General features: G+C 37.5%; 2 protein-coding genes across 4 annotated transcripts; one reads left to right on the top strand and one right to left on the bottom strand.

Annotated features, from left to right (window-relative positions):
• Window positions 1–276: 276 nt before the first annotated feature.
• On the bottom strand, window positions 277–5333 carry LOC103462935 (troponin I, fast skeletal muscle-like). Of its 3 annotated transcripts, XM_017303912.1 has the most exons (7): window positions 5315–5333; window positions 3370–3406; window positions 3241–3277; window positions 1490–1618; window positions 891–980; window positions 513–689; window positions 277–430 (listed from the first exon to the last, which is right to left on the bottom strand). In XM_017303912.1, the coding sequence occupies exons 2-7, from the start codon at window positions 3375–3377 to the stop codon at window positions 344–346; spliced, it is 528 nt and encodes a 175-aa protein (XP_017159401.1). In that variant the 5' UTR covers window positions 3378–3406; window positions 5315–5333; the 3' UTR covers window positions 277–343. The 3 variants fall into 3 exon arrangements, with proteins under 3 accessions (XP_017159401.1, XP_008404230.1, XP_017159403.1); XM_008406008.2 differs by lacking the exon at window positions 5315–5333 and having other exon boundaries at window positions 3370–3460; XM_017303914.1 differs by lacking the exons at window positions 3241–3277; window positions 3370–3406; window positions 5315–5333 and adding an exon at window positions 1859–1890.
• Window positions 5334–5741: 408 nt separating this feature from the next.
• Window positions 5742–12057, top strand: aph1b (APH1B gamma secretase subunit). The gene is made up of 6 exons (XM_008406009.2): window positions 5742–6033; window positions 7221–7391; window positions 7557–7630; window positions 8431–8553; window positions 9245–9372; window positions 10372–12057. The coding sequence occupies exons 1-6, from the start codon at window positions 5921–5923 to the stop codon at window positions 10537–10539; spliced, it is 777 nt and encodes a 258-aa protein (XP_008404231.1). The 5' UTR covers window positions 5742–5920; the 3' UTR covers window positions 10540–12057.
• Window positions 12058–12062: the final 5 nt, after the last annotated feature.

The following is a 12062-nucleotide window of genomic DNA, read 5'->3' as shown; positions in this document are numbered from 1 at the left end:
CGCTGAAGTGTATGGGAAAAACATCATCGGCGCGCCGCCCCCTCCAGACGGGGTTTTGGCGCCCCCTCTGGTGCTGCGCCCCTATGCGTTGCATACCCTGCATACCCACTTTTTGCGCCACTAGTTGCACCACACCTGAGGACAGCGGCCCTTGAGGACTGGAGTTTGACACCCCTGCAAAGGATTCTGAATATCTCTGTAGCTATGTTGTTTGACAACAAAATGAAAAATGGATTATTGGACTTTTTAAAATAAAAATAAAAAAAATCAGTGAAATTAGTTGTACAATTAAGTCTTTATTGTAATGTGTTACATTTTTTAAAAACACAGAGGTCAATATTATTTAAGCCTCTGCCTCAAACATCTTCTTTCTACCGTCCATCCCGGCTTTATCTTCGATTTTCTTCCTCCAGTCGCCTGTCTGCTTCTCCTGACAGCAACATAAACGCAGCTTTCACAGTTCTGTCACAAACAGTCTTTCTGTTGAGGTTGCTAGCATCTGCTGCACTCACCTCCTCTTTCAGCTCTTTTTTCACCTGTTTCAGGTTGGCTCTCAGGTCTAGGGACACTTTATGTTTGGAGCCCAGCAGGGCAGCCAACATGGCGTCCGCCGACATCCTCACCCTCCTCAGAGTGGGCTTCTTAAACCTGCCGTTCAGATCCTGGACCTTCATCTTCAGGTCATCGATCTGGCACAGAGTCAGGTGTTGACATTCAGGCCAGATGGGACTTTTAAATCAAATTTTAGGCATATAAATTATCCGGTTTGACCATTTTATTGCGTTATGGTGTTAAACCTAACAATCTAAATGATTAAAAGTATATATTTTTTCAAAAATAATGAAGCTATTCTATTAATATAGAAGAATTAATTTATTAAATAGAAAAACCTCTTTGTTGGATTTCTTCACTTTCATCTCCATGTCATATCGTTCCTCGTCCACCAAATCGATCTGCTTGTGAAGTTGCCGACACAGCTCCTGGTGAGACAGAGCAACAGTGAGCTTTATGGTCCAAAAGTAAGAAGATCAATCCTCAGAATAATTTATGCCACAGCTTGTTTAGATGTCTAATAACAGCCAATTCATTTATTGGCTTAAAAACACAAACAGGATTAGGGTTGTCTTCTACTATTTGGTGTTAAAATCATGAAAAATGTGCTGATTATTTAGTTAATTGTCATAAGTTAAACACTTTAATACCTAAATCCAACTTTTTAGTAAGATTTAACAATTATCTTTAATTTAACACTCACAGTATGTTGGGAATTTAGATTAATACCAGTTGCATTAGGTAATTTGGCTAATAAGCTGCTAATGCAAGTTAAATTAGCTCATTTAGCTAATTTATTAGCAGCTTACTTGCATTAGCTTGTTTAGCTAATGCATATGGTGTGTGTGCAAAGTTGGAAATTATTTAAAGATACAAACAAAAGAAGGAGGTACAGGTATTTCAAAATGTTATTTTGAAAAAATAATATTTAGTTTACCTGAAGCTCCAGGGTGCATTGTGGGAAGGAGAAGGTGGGGCAGTTCTCCCTCATGTACGCCATTTTCTCCTCCTCGGCCTGCCGGGCCTCCTCCTCCAGCATTTCTTTGCCGATCTGGAGCAGCAGACTCTGGCAGGAGAAATGGAAACATGCAGCTAAAGCTGTTTAAACACCTGTTCACTTACTTACAGAGAGGTCAAAAACTCCCATTTAGATTTCTTCTCTATATGCTCCCATGTCGAACTGGAATGTTTCAGATCATTAAACAGAATTAGTCTCAGACATCCTGAGAAATTTTAATGATGATTTCATTTATCAATTGAAATAATGGTTAACGGGTTTAACCTAACCTTAATAATAAAAAAATACCATGTGATGTTATGGACGTAGATCGGTTGTCAGTCAGTTGCTATAGCAACGTGGCTGCATGTAGCTTAGCACAGAGGGCGAGACAAAAGAATAAGAGAGGTTTTGTACTGTTTTCCAACTATTTTTCTGCGTTATGTTTCCCTTTATTGTGCAGTAAATAGATAATACATACAACTTCAAGTTTAATTTTTGTTAATTGAATTGTTCTACAGATGGATGGCAAGTAAAAGAATTGTATTTCTGCAAAATTTTCAGATGTAGACAAAATCTTCAATTGTTAGTTTTTCTGAGTTGATGCACTTTTGGAGTAATTTTGGTAGTTTAACTTTTAATGTTAAGATTACTCAGTTTCTTGTTTTCTCTGTTTTTTATAACATTTTGTGGAGGTAATTGTTTTTTTTAATAATTGGATCAGGATGATTTAAATAGATGTTTTTACTCAAATTAATAAACAAATCCTCCTGTGAAAACTGTTTCTTGAATTTACTCTTTTCTCTAATGTGAAAAGTTGTTTGATGGTCTGAAACATTGTAAACAGAAAAAAAAAGAAACTTCCACCAAGAATCTTAGAGATATCGATGTTAATCTCAGAAATAAAAAAAAAGACAAGGATGTTTCTGAGTTCCAAAAAGTTACAAATTTATGAGGAAAAACTCAAAAATTTTTAGATAATTTTTTTTTAGGAAAATCTAAGTTTCTAAAGAAAATTTGCAAGAAAAGTTTTTTTTTTTTAGAATTCTAAATTTCTATGTTTCAAAATAAAAAAAAGTGAGAACAAAATCAGAACGTTTCAGATTAATTTTAGAAATTTTCTAGGAATGGAGTCTTAGAAGTTTCAAATTTGGGGAAAAGACTCAGATATTTTGAAATCAGTCTCAGAAATTTTTTGGAGAAACTTAGAAATGTTTGAGTTTCAAAAGTAGAAAATGTGTGAGACAGAAATCCGAATTCTTTTAGATTAATCTCAGATATTTTCTGGGAAAAACCTTTAAATTCCTGCATTTCAAGGGCCAAAAATGTTCTGAAACTTACTCCTCCTTTGTCTCTCCCTACAAAGGCCATAACACAGTGTAGTACAAACATTTAATTATGAATTGAAAAAAGTAAAAACCAGATTTCTGCAAGGATATTTTATTCCCACGATGGACTATAAGTGGTACAAAAATGCAAAGGTGGCAGTCAGGCTAAAGGTGCATTACACAAAATAAATAGCAACTGACTGAAAGCATACAAATCAGAGGTAAACGTCCAAAAGGCATCAGGTTGTATAAATTAATACTTCTGACCTTTAAAAGTTGATTCGATTCTCTATTTGCATCCTAGAAGTAAAATAATTTCAAACCTCTGAAGATCTGGCAGGTTAACACCAACATTATCGATACCTTGAGATGATTTCTGCGGCTCAGCGGCATCTTCTTCCTTCCAAAACAAAACGGATGATGTGAAGCTTTGGAACAGATTTTCAGGGTTTATTTTAAATCACAGACAGTCATCCTTAAACAGAGACTTACTCAGCCATCGTCCCTGCAGCTGATTCCTTCCTGCTTTCTGTGTGTGAAAAGAGATGAATTAAACCTCCACTGGCTCCTGGTGTCTTTATAGACGTTGGCTTCAGTGTGTGTGTGTGTGTGTGTGTGTGTGTGTGTGTGTGTGTGTGTGTGTGTGTGTTTGAGATGAGGCAGGGGCCAGTTGTCTGAAATCAAGGTCCAAAGGTTGACTGCAACAGCTGAGCCTGAAACAAACATCTGAGGAATTTCTTCTCTGCACAATAGTGGAGCATCGACTGATTTAGCTCAGTTTAGTTCAATCATCTGGGCAAAGTTTGAGGAAAACCTGCTTGATGACTAAATATGCAGAGTGAGTCCTCAGTTATACATGATTTTTATGTGTTTTCCTTCCAATTGGTGAGAATTTCCTGTCATCTTTTTCCTGACCGTTAGTGATCCTGGCTATTTGATGGTGTTTCATAGTTTTGGAGCGGCTGCTGCCGGACCAGAAAAAGCCGCCAAGCAGCTGTCATGTCTAAACTTGGAGGATCTTTTTCCTGTTTCTGGTTCTCACATTGAGCAGCTGCTCAAACTGCAACCTGGGAGGTGAAGGAAAATTAGATTTTTCACTGCGCTGCCCCATAACGTCTGATGTTCGATGGCTATGAGTTCTGTGGCGGAAAATTCTGTTATCAGAAATTACAAATTTTAAACACAGTTCCCCCTGTTATTGTGATAAAATATGTAATATTTTATGATATATCAGCATATGAAATATTGAAGTGCCAAGTGCTTTATCTGGTCCAGTATTCTGGTTCTAATCAATACTTTTGATATTTAATTTACATAATTTTTGTTTGACGTTAATTAACTTAGGATGCTTTATTTTTTACCCGTTTCGTTCTAAAATGAATGAATATTATTGATGTAAACGTTCCTTGTAAAATAAAAGTTGAATATTTTAGAAAATGTTTTAAATGTGGAGCTTATTTTGTCAATCACAGTTTTGTTCATGATGTTTTATTTTGTCATTTTTATTTTTTAATCTTTGTCCACGGGCAGCGGGGGGTGTTGAACCGTCAGATGAGGCTACTGCATGTTGATGTGCAAGTTAAAACCAAGTTCACATGGAACAATTCACCTCCATATGATGCAGGGGGCTGCACAGTGGCACAGTTGATAGAGCTGTTGCCTTGCAGCAAGAAGGCTCTGGGTTCGATTCCCGGCCCCGGTCCTTCTGCATGGAGTTTGCATGTTCTCCCTGTGCATGGTGGGTTTTCTCCGGGTACTCCAGTTTCCTCCCACAGTCCAAAAACATGACTGTCAGGTTAATTGGCCTCTCCAAATTGCCCATAGGTGTAGTGTGTGCATGGGTGTGCATGGTTGTTACTCCTGTGTGTCTCTGTGTTGCCCTGCGCCCGGAACGTCAGCTGGACATAGGCACCAGCGACCCCACCAAGGGACAAGAGTGCAAGAAAATGGACGGATGGATGGATGATAGTGCAGCAAATAGAGCCGCTGTTCTCCACAAAGAGCCAGAATTCCCACGCTGCCGTGAGCCCTCCCACTGTCCCGAGCCCCGACAGGTGGCCAGCCCCACCAGAAAACCCGACCTGCACACAGAGACCCCACCCTGAGGAATAAAATTGGAAAATGATCTTAAAGTTTTCGATTCCCGGACAAAATATTGGCTAAAACAAATTCGTGAACACTGATTTACACTGACCTACATTGTTATGTAGAATTAGCTTTCTCTGATATACATTCTGATATATATTTTTATGTTTTCTTGCAATGTAGGTGTCTGTGTATACAGTGGCGCAACTACACATTATTCAGGTGGATGCGAAAACATAGATCGGTGCCCCCCCTCCCCCCAACCGAGGGAAGGAACGTCAGGGTCAAGGAGCGACGCTCACTCAGCCCCCCGAGGCGACGATACGTGAAAGGTAAAACTCGCTACATTTACCTCGTTATGTGCAGAAGTGTACAGGAAAACATCATCGGCGCGCCGCCCCCTCCAGACGGGGTTTTGGCGCCCCCTCTGGTGCTGCGCCCCTATGCGTTGCATACCCTGCATACCCACTTTTTGCGCCACTNCGGCGCGCCGCCCCCTCCAGACGGGGTTTTGGCGCCCCCTCTGGTGCTGCGCCCCTATGCGTTGCATACCCTGCATACCCACTTTTTGCGCCACTGGGTGCGCCACCCCCTCCAGACGGGGTTTTGGCGCCCCCTCTGGTGCTGCGCCCCTATGCGTTGCATACCCTGCATACCCACTTTTTGCGCCACTGTGTGTATATATGAATTTTAAACTTTTGACATTACTGTCTCTAAATAAAGGCACAAAAGAAATGAATTTTCCCCACAAATGAATCCCCCCCCCCCCCAGTGAATCACGTGGTAGAGTGTGACGTCACGACAATCCTGTGATACCGAAGTGAAATTAGGAAGGAGAAATCAGCGCTCAGATTAGGCTGTTACCTCGTCAAAAATAAAGACAAACCCCTGCGGTTTCGCTGTGAACAGAAGCGAACCGGGTTTTGGAGCCACTGGACCTGCCAGCCACCGAGCCAACATGACGGCAGCGGTGTTTTTCGGCTGCACATTCATCGCCTTCGGCCCAGCCGTCTCCCTGTTCCTGTTCACCATCGCCCGGGAGCCGCTGAGGGTCATTTTCCTCATAGCAGGGTGAGAAAGCGGCGTCATTTGAGGTTTTTGTTGGTGCTAAAATAGTTTGTGGAGTATTTTTCTGTCAGTTCACTGAACGACATGAAATACAAACGTGCTAACTATCGCTGCTAACCGGCTAGCTAACTCTCTTGGGCTGCTAATGATAGCTTTTGTTTACTTCCCGTTTAAAGCCAAGTGCATGGATGTATTCACCCACTATTAGAAAACATGCGTTTGTCATGATTACACTCAAAACTCTTATTTACAATCGGAAAGACACAAATTTAATAATAATAATAATTTTTTATGTAGATATTTAGAAGAAACGAGGCAAGCTAACAGTTTGTCCGATATTGGAAATACGCCTCAGACCAGATCTCCTTTATTCAAGTACAAGCGACCTGACTGCTGTGTGTAATTGCAATCCTTGATATTTAATGTCTTGCACGTTTTAAATGTTTCTAGTCATGAAGGATGCAATGCAGCAAATATTGGTAAGTAATCTCAGATAATACCAAAATTAGATTTTTTGATCTAATTTCTAAAAGCTTTAGTAGTAAACTGGCGTTGCAAAACACCCAGAACACATTATACTGCACTGCATGCTTTACTTTTATTTGAGTAATTTTATTAGGAAACATCGCTACTCTTACTTGAGTAAAGTTTCTGGTTTGTCTACCCACTCAATGAAAAACAAACATGTTTTGTATTGAAGGAAACGGATGTGGAAACATTTTCTTTTGCCTGATTTGGTCATTTTTTTGTTACTTATATGTATTATTGTCATTTGTCCCAAAATACCAATATTTTCTCTTGAATTAAATTTTTATCTGTTTGATTATGTAATTTTTAAATATGAAATGATTGATCATTTGATCAGATACTCAGTACTTGAGTCAACTTTTTGTCAAGTACCTTTTTATTCTTACTTGAGTCATTTCCTGGATACTTTTCACTTTTATTTGAGTAAAAATATGTTGCAGTAGAGCTATTCTTATTTGAGTAAAACTTTGGGGTACATCCTGTATCTGCTCAGAATCCCGGGAGCTAGAAATAAAAAAATACGGCGACGAGATCCTAACTTATCTGCCTCCCTGCTTGAAAAGCTTTTGAATAAATTGTCTCTTTTTTTCTGCTAAAGTGTTCATTAATGCTTAAATCTTGGAGATAAAAACTGACATTTTTCTCATCTTTTTTCCTCCCAGGGCATTCTTCTGGCTGGTGTCGCTGCTGCTGGCCTCCCTGGTGTGGTTCATCTCGGTTCAGATCAGCAACAAGGAGAGCGCGTCGCAGCAGAAGGGTCTGCTCATCTTCGGTGTGGTGCTGTCCGTCCTGCTGCAGGAAACTTTCCGCTTCGCCTACTACAAACTGCTCAAGTAAGCTGCTTCAGCGTCTTCCCACCACACCGACGCCATTGTCTGTTAAACAAAATGAGGAATTTTCACTTGTTCTACACTTTTCCGACTGGTTTTTGAACATATTCTTGACAAATTTCTCAAAACAAAGCGAGAGAAAATTAAAAAAAATTTTTTTTCCTGCAGGAAAGCAAATGAAGGCCTTCTTGCTTTGAGTCAAGAGGAAACGATGCCAATTTCTATACGACAGCTCGCCTACGGTACGGATCAGCTGCACTTAGTTTAAATAACAACTAGAGGTGAAACTTAATAAGAATTACTAATCAATTGTCTGTAATTAGTTTTAATCAAAAACCATGATTGGCAACATAAGCAACAATTTCAATTCAGAAACGATTAAATATATAGACATATGAGCTCAGCATCAAAGGTATTTGTTGTTTTTAATCTTTTATATAGGTTATTTAACCATCAAATTGGTGCAAAGTGCTATTGCAGATATTTAACTTTCCAGCGCTGATCATTCACGGAGCTTCTTTAAAAATTAACATTAATGTCGGCGTCTGAGCTAGCTGCTACATGTCTAGCATTGAGACGCTGTTTTAGGTTTATTAGCTTTGTTGATAGGCTAACTGCTTTTAGCACAACTTGAATGTAATAATAGTTTTTTTAGCCTCCAATCAGATTGTGTTTTGAAGCAGAAATTATCCCCAGAGAATCGGTTTTGTCGTCCATTGCTGTTGCCCTTAAGACGTTTAATTTTAGCAAAATATTTGGTTCATTTTCTTATTTATTTAATTATTTTTATCCATTACAACTGCTTGTTTTGCATTTGCCCTTTGATATCTAAAGATATAAAAGGGAATAGAAATAAAATCTATTATTATTTTTGTTACTCTTGCTTGTGCGTCAGATTAATGGGCGTACCAGAAACGCAGTAGAAAAGTTCCAGCTAGGATTCTTCTATGTAAATAAATAAATAAAACAGTTTTACAGAGAGGAGTTTTGGTTATATTAGGTTTCCAGAGGGATATTATTATGCTTTGTTGTTTTGTGTCAGTGTCCGGCCTCGGCTTCGGCTTTATGAGCGGAGCGTTCTCTGTGGTCAACATCCTGGCCGACTCTGTGGGTCCAGGCACTGTGGGCATCCACGGCGACTCTCAGCACTACTTCCTGTCATCAGGTATCACTTCCTGAATGTTCCTTATTCAATTAGCTGCTGCTTTGTTTGTGGAACCCACTGTAATGCATTCAAATACGCATTTTTAATGAAATTACTGCCTACAAACGTTCATCACGTAGAAAACCTGAGTCAAATTTAGACATTCAGACTTATTTTTCTGACTTGATCTTTTTCTGTTTTATTACAGAATTTGTTGTTGTTTTATATAAACATAATATTAAAAATGCCAGAAGTTTAATTAAAACAGTTTATTTTTAATAACCTCCACTTGTAGAGAATTTAGGTTTTGAAGGTTCTGTGAATACTCTGACACTGTAAAAACACAAATTCTCACCAAGTAATTTTAGTTTAGTTTCTAGTGCAAATATCTTAGAACTTTTCAGCAAGATATAAGAGTTTGATTTTAATACATAATTCCTCAATATTGATGAAAAGGTACTAGTTCCACTGGCATTTTATTTCACTTAAAATATCTTGTTTTAAGTGAAATAATCTGCCAGTGGAACTAGTACTTCCTTTATTTAATATTAAGGAGTTATTTACTTTAATCCAGCTTCTATATCTTAAAGAACAGGTACTTGTAGCCAAGTAGACCAAAAACACTTCATTAGCATTTTGTTTGTTTTTTAATGCTCCCAACAAAACAAAGGGTTTTTTAAACATCCCTCACATTTGTTTTTAAATTCCTCAGCCTTCATGACCATGGCCATCATCCTGCTTCACATGTTCTGGGGCGTCATCTTCTTCGACGGCTGTGAGAAGCAGCGCTGGTTAGCCGTAGCTGCAGTCGTCGCCAGTCACCTCCTGGTTTCCTCCTTGGTGAGTAAACTTCTCTCCAAATAAATAATTATTTACAATTATGTAGTTATTGTTTTGGATAGTTACCTTATTGTTGAGATTTGTTAGGTTTTTCCACAAAGACACATTTCCAACATGACCACTAAATTTCTAATTTTGTATTATGATTTTATTAGTTATTGACGTGGTATTATGACATCCAACTAGAAGTTAAATGGAGTCGTGCAAAATGACCCATTTTACATGTTGGTCCGGTTTTCTAGAGCTACTACTGTTCTGCTTCCTTTCTGCATGTATGGAGCTAAGTTGGGGCCATAAAATTTGTCAATAAAAATGTTTTAAACATAAAAAGGGGAAACGGGATTTGAAATTGAAAAATTACAGAAGGGGGCAAGCGGGTCTATGTGGAGGTTTGAAATCATGGTTAACAATCATGGAGCCAAATATGGGCAATAATGTATTTAACTGGGGAAAAAAAAGGAAATAAATCTATAAAAGTAGGTTATTATGGCAGATTAGGGCCACCGTAGATAGAAAAGAAAAAAAGGAAACTGTAAAAAATAACCCTCAAATAATGAGATTAATTTTATTGAAAAACAAAAAAAATTCTTGGTTTCAAAAGCTGAAAATGTATGTGTTTTCTAGAAGAGATTTTTTTTTTGGCAGAGAAATTTATGCATTTATTTTCTATGATCAATGGCCTTAATATGTTGTCGTAGTTCTGAGCTATTTTTTTTTTTAGTTTGAAATCCCTTTATTGTTTTTCAAAATTATTTGTCAGTTAAAAAAAATTTAAATAAACAAACTTAATGGCACCAAATTAGCTCCATACACTTGAATCTAATTAATTGCTTGTTACCAGGCCTCTGTACAGCTAAAATATATATATTTTTTCCTTTTATTTATATGCAGATAATATTTTTCACATCCGTTGTCAACATCTTAATATTTCAGAGTTGAAATGAGAATTTTAAGAAGTTTTAATGAGAAATTATTAATTTGCACATTTTCCCCCTGCAGACCTTCCAGAACCCGCAGTACGTCTCCAGCCTGGTTCCCACCTACATCGTCATGTTCTTCATGGGCATCTGGGCGTTTTACACCGCAGGCGGCTCCCTGAGGAACCTCAAACTCTGCCTCACCTGCAAAGACAAGGACTTCCTGCTAGCCAACCACCGGCCCAGATAACGCCGCGAGCTCATTGGCTTACAGGACTCGATCCAAAGATCCACACACAAACTTTTTAATTCGCTGTTTCACATGGCTGCTTACTTACTATGTTTAGTCTGTAAAAATGTTAAGTTTTTAGGAGAAACAGGTGAGTTACACTGCAAAAACACAACATTTTACAAAGTATTTTTCTAGTGCAAATATCTTTGTGCATTATATAGATATAGATATATTGTTTTAAGGTAATTATTTAATATTGACTAGGAGATTATCTCGCTTATAACCAAACATTTTTTCTCTGTTATAAGTGAAATAATTTGACAGTGGAGCTGGAACTTTTTCTTCCATATTAAATAATTATTTACTTAAATCAGATCTTATATCTTGCTGGAAAGTTACTTTTTAGTTTTTGTATTATATCACTTGTGTACTTGGATATTTGCACAAGAAATTAGACCAGAAATAATTGGTAAAACATTATGTTTTTGAAGTGCATGCACAGTGTAAACTCTTAACATTACCGTTGACTTAACTGCAAAAACACAAAGTATTTCCAAGTATTTTTGTCTGGTTTTTAGTGCAAATATTTTAGTATACTTTAATTTAAAATAAAATTTACAAGTAACCTTTTAACAATATACAAGAGTGTATAAGTCCATAATTAATTGATATTAATAAAAAGGTCTTGATCCACTGGAGGATTATTTCACTAATATGGGAAAAATAACTTCTTATAAGTGAAATAATATTATATTAATAAATAAATTATTGACTTTAAACAAGCTCTCTCATATCTTGCTGAAAGGTTAATTCAAGTCCACCAACACATTTTCACTATAAACTGGTTTTATATACTTGGTTCAGTTTTGTGTTTTTGCAGTGCGTATAAGGTTAGTTTCTGCTTTTTTTCCTGCTGATTCTGTAGAAAAACTTTGTAAAATCATTTAGGTTCTGCTCAAATGAACAACTCTGAAGACGTCATGTGCCAGATGTGTGAAAACCGACTAAATGTGGATCCCTGTGTGGGAAACTCGTGTATATAAGGAAACATTTCTGAAAATAATGATTCTGTTGAACACATGGTTGGTATTTATGTGTTTTAACTAATCCAGATTTACTAGCTTGGGGTTGCTGGTCCACTTCCTCCATTTTTGTTTGTTGTTTTTTTAGCTTGAAGTTGAAAATGGAGGACGGAAGATTTCCTTCAGCTGATTGTTTATGAACTTCAAACACAACAAAGTGTTCGCTCATTGATCTTTGAAAGTTGACATTCATCCACTCTCATTTTGTTTTCCTTTTGAGTTTGTGTCAAATTCCTCACACTGAATGTTTTGTTTTTCCATTGCACCTGATTTTATGTTGATTTATTTTTTATGTGYAGTTTGTAAAAATTGAAAGTAAATAAGATGGAAGGTGGATGAACATGCAGGTCCTGCGTGTTTAGCTGGTTTTTGTCTGCGAGCGAATCAGAAAATTGCGCAGGTGGAAAACCTGATGGTACAGATCGGCAATAATAAATTTGGTTATGTTAAAAGTTTTTG

The sequence above is a fragment of the Poecilia reticulata genome, linkage group LG3 (genome assembly GCF_000633615.1).
Source record: "Poecilia reticulata strain Guanapo linkage group LG3, Guppy_female_1.0+MT, whole genome shotgun sequence".
NCBI lineage: Eukaryota > Metazoa > Chordata > Actinopteri > Cyprinodontiformes > Poeciliidae > Poecilia > Poecilia reticulata.
This window is presented reverse-complemented; position numbering and strand designations above follow the sequence as displayed.

Excerpts from the sequence above, each read along its gene's own strand:
- LOC103462935 (XM_017303912.1), bottom strand. Across the intron at positions 981-1,489 it reads AATGCACCCTGGAGCTTCAG|GAGCTGTGTCGGCAACTTCA; the intron begins GTAAACTAAATA and ends CTGTCTCACCAG. Across the intron at positions 431-512 it reads AAAAAGAGCTGAAAGAGGAG|GAGAAGCAGACAGGCGACTG; the intron begins GTGAGTGCAGCA and ends TGTTGCTGTCAG.
- aph1b (XM_008406009.2), top strand. The coding sequence starts at position 5,921 with ATGACGGCAGCGGTGTTTTTCGGCTGCACATTCATCGCCTTCGGCCCA. Across the intron at positions 7,631-8,430 it reads TATACGACAGCTCGCCTACG|TGTCCGGCCTCGGCTTCGGC; the intron begins GTACGGATCAGC and ends GTTTTGTGTCAG. Across the intron at positions 8,554-9,244 it reads GCACTACTTCCTGTCATCAG|CCTTCATGACCATGGCCATC; the intron begins GTATCACTTCCT and ends TAAATTCCTCAG.